The sequence below is a fragment of the Dendrobium catenatum genome, unplaced genomic scaffold, assembly GCF_001605985.2.
Source record: "Dendrobium catenatum unplaced genomic scaffold, ASM160598v2 fragScaff_scaffold_1016, whole genome shotgun sequence".
In the NCBI taxonomy this organism is placed as follows: Eukaryota; Viridiplantae; Streptophyta; class Magnoliopsida; order Asparagales; family Orchidaceae; genus Dendrobium; species Dendrobium catenatum.
The window spans coordinates 279,254-282,980 of NW_021319478.1; the positions used below are offsets into that span (position 1 = coordinate 279,254).

The window sequence follows — 3,727 nt, forward strand, 5'->3', positions numbered from 1 at the left end:
AATGTTCATTGAAAAATTCGGCAGCCTCCCGGCGTCTCCTCCCCACCGAGGGAGAAATCGGGGCGGCATTTGCCGAAATTCTTCCCGCCCGGATCAAAGATCGACGGCGCGAGGTCTTCAATTTTAAACCATCCTACCAGGATCAAAGATCGACTGCGTAGGGTCTTCGATTTTAAATCATCTCACCAGGATCAAAGATCGACTGCGTGAGGTCTTCAATTTTGGAACCATCCCGGCCGGATCTAAGATGCGACGGCCGAGGTCTTTGACACGGCGACGGGTTCGATGGTCGACGGTCGGCGGCAGGCCGGCGAGTTCGGGCGACTGGGGTTCGGCGACGTCGGCTCAGACAGGAGGATGGGATCGACGCCGGAGCAGGAGGTCGACGGCGAGGTCGGGCTTGGACGGTGTCGGGAGAAGAGGTAAGTTTTCTGAAATTTTTTTTTCTTTCTCTTCTCTGTGTATGTCTCTCTTGAGTGTGCGTAAGAGAGCGAATGAGGGGGAGCGTTGTTTTTTAAGTCGTGAGTATGTCGGTGGTTCAATCGTCGTGAGGTGGGACCGACAGAGGCGATTGTGTCGTTTGGGGCTTAAGTCGGTCGGGAGCGGCTGTTACAGTCAACAAGAATATAATTCTTTTTGTAATGAGTTCTTTTATATTGCTGGAAAGCTACAGGTGCATGAGTGGGTTGTTGTAAGGATGATGGGCTTGGTCACGCAGGCTAGAGGAGAATTCAGATGAGGCTTTCATGCGGGAAATTCTAGGCAGTAGTGGGATGTGGGTCCGGGCAGGCAATGGATGGGCCGCACAAATGAGAGGCTTCACGCACGGGATTATGTGAATTCAGGCCTGCTTGGTGTGCGGGAGCAGGCAGGAGTTCGATCATGCATAGGCGGGTCTAACGGGTTCACCTAGGGGGAAGAGAGGCGGGATCCTGAGAGTTTTATGCACAATTATTAGGTCCGGACACCTGACGTAGCTCTATATCCGGAGGCCAATAACTTGTCGTCACGTCCTCTTACTCTTTACCGCGCGGCCTGACGACCCGACTCGGACCGAAACCCGGTATTGCTATGTTCGGGTATTGCTAGGTATTGCTTGACAATAACGAGAAATACCGCTCTGTCAAGACCAATACCGAGGAATACCTAGCAAAACCGAGGTATTGCTGGGTATTGGTCTTGACATAATGGTATTTCTCGTTATTGTCGAGCAATATCGAGCAATACCTAGCAATACCCCGGTCTGCACAAATCAACCAATACATAGCATCTCGGGTTCGGTCCGGGTCGGGTTGTCGGGCCGCGCGGTAAAGAGTAAGAGCACGTGGCACCATTTTACTGGCGTCCGAACGTAGAGCTACGTCAGGACACCAGACCTAATTAAAATTCCAAAGCTAGAGAGGAAAATCGGGATGCGCAGAATGCACGAAACGAGCCCTAACTGCCTCTTTTGATTGCATGAAACGACACCAAGAAAACTATCTTACTTTTTGTTTGATTTTTTTTTTTTCGAAATTGAGGAGGAATGGTTATTTTAGCTTTAATTTTGACAAATTGAAAGCCAATTTTTATTTTAATTAAATTTAAGAGATAATAAAACAGATTTTACTAAAAAATTTCATTGGTTAAACGCATTTACATTTAAATTTCAATTTAAATGGCTTAAATTTATCTATTTAATCTAATTAATGTCAATTCTGTTTTAACCGTCTCACAATAAGTCAATTTGGGCTAATCAGAACTGACATTGTTCAAATCGAACTTAATTCAAGTCAATTTAACTCGACATCGCGTCTATTTGTGTTGACGTGCTCCAATCAAAGCCTATTTGACTCCAATTGCTACGAAAAACATCGATTTGGGCTAATCGAAGGAACCAATATTAAATTGAATTTGAATCGAGTCGATTTAACTCGATATTGTGTCGTTTGCATCAACGTGCTTCGATCGATGCCGATTTGACTTTAATTAATTTTGTCTTGACAAAATCAGGCTCAATTAGCATCATATTTGATAAATTTAGTTTGATTTAGTTCAGATGGTTTGATTCGACATCCAATTAATTCCAATTAACCCGAGACGGTTATGTAGTGTCAATCGAATCGATCGAGTTCAAATCGAACTCAAATCTAGTCAAATTAACTCAACGACGTTCGATCATACTATCATGCTTGGAATCAAATTGGATTACGATCAAACTGGGTTTGATTTTGGTTAAATTACGAAACCTAGTCGGTGCTACGTTATTGGGTGTCCACCTAAGGGAAATACTACCAGTAGATGTGATTATGCTAGGCTAGGAAGACCTATGCACTAAGGATCAGCTTGGGGAAATCAACCTCGTGAAAAAATGAGGTCAATTCGCATAAGAATGAAGAAACGGAAAAGTGGAAAGGATAAGTATCTATAAAAGGATGACCTTTTTTGTAAACAAACTCAAACTTTTAAAGAAAGAATTCAAATCACGTAAGCAACTGACCTCGTATTCATCATAATTGAAAGAGATGATCACTCTCTCCTATCAAACCATACATGGTTGGCCAGCATCCTTGAGGGAATCTTGAATTGCTCCTTGTCTTTCTTTAATTGTTGTCTTTTGTGTAGACTTTGAAGGTCTTGAATTTTTCTTATTCTTCTTTTGAAATTTTGTGTACTTTTAACTTGTCATAAATGAAATATCATTTTTTTTTAATCTGTGCTTGAGGCCTCCTATGTCTCGGTTATGGCTAATCGATGAATGATCTGGGGGTAATATTTTACAAATGTTCTAATGTTCTTATGTTCAGATCCGTTTGCTTTTTTGTCTAACATTATGGAGTTGCATTTGTTATTAGTGGGGTTTTACAAATGACTCTCAACTGCCGTGTACTATATGAGTGGTTAAATTGAAGATGCGTGTACAGAAAAGCAAAAAAAAAAGGCATTAATAAAGCTGTTAGATTGCCGTAGGAAGGAAAAGGGTTATCATTCTATTCTATTGCTTTCACAGCAGTATCTGGTTTAATTTAAATTGATAGAACAATATGATGTCGAACCAGATGATGAAGAAGAAATAGAAGAACAAAATGATGATGAAGAAGAAGAAGAAGAAGCTGGTGAAGAAGATGATGACTAATCATCCTATATGGCTATAAAGTTTGATTCCAAGCAGGAAGTGACAGAAAGCAGCTGTAACTAGCAGCCTTTTTTTTCTGTGAGACAATGTGTTCATTAGACTCTTCTGTTATTATCTTTCTTTTGATTCAAACTAGCTTTTTAGTTCCCCAAAACAATTTGTTTTTTCACTGGTCTCTTTTTTCTGCTTTGATTTGTATGACTTACAAATGCTGGATATTATTAGAGTTTCCATTCTGCTCAATGAAGTCTGTTTTCTGGTTAAAAAAACTAAATCTTTGCCAGCTTCCTGTAAGATCACTATATGGAGCAATTTTAATGCACGACGAGGTTAAGTATGAAGCAGAAAATCACAATCGAATGCATTTAAGATTTTAAACCGCCATGTTATCAATTCATAGTAGTACGTAGTTTAACTATCAATTCTTGAAACTATAACTTAATTCAGTGTTCAATTTATAACAGTCATTTAAATAATGAAGGTTTTTACTTTGCATGGTTGCAGCTATCGTACCAAAATGGCTATTCAAAAATCCCCCTCCCCCCCCCGGTCTCTTTTTTCTGCTTTGATTTGTATGACTTGCAAATGCTGGATATTATTAGAGTTTCCATT

At 40.5% G+C, this 3,727-nt stretch overlaps 1 protein-coding gene across 9 annotated transcripts in view; it reads left to right on the plus strand.

Annotated features, from left to right (window-relative positions):
- LOC110114323 (NAP1-related protein 1) overlaps positions 1 to 3,384 on the plus strand; it is a 33,043-nt gene extending 29,659 nt beyond the window's left edge. For 3 of the 9 annotated variants that reach the window (XM_020847170.2, XM_020847172.2, XM_028697835.1), the window contains one exon: positions 2,835 to 2,891. In XM_020847170.2, coding sequence (XP_020702829.1) covers positions 2,835 to 2,876 — 42 coding nt within the window. In that variant the 3' untranslated portion in view covers positions 2,877 to 2,891. Of the gene's footprint in view, positions 1 to 2,834; positions 2,972 to 3,038 lie in introns of those variants that run through there. The other 6 variants (XM_028697836.1, XM_020847175.2, XM_028697837.1 and 3 more) reach the window with 5 other exon arrangements.
- Positions 3,385 to 3,727: the final 343 nt, after the last annotated feature.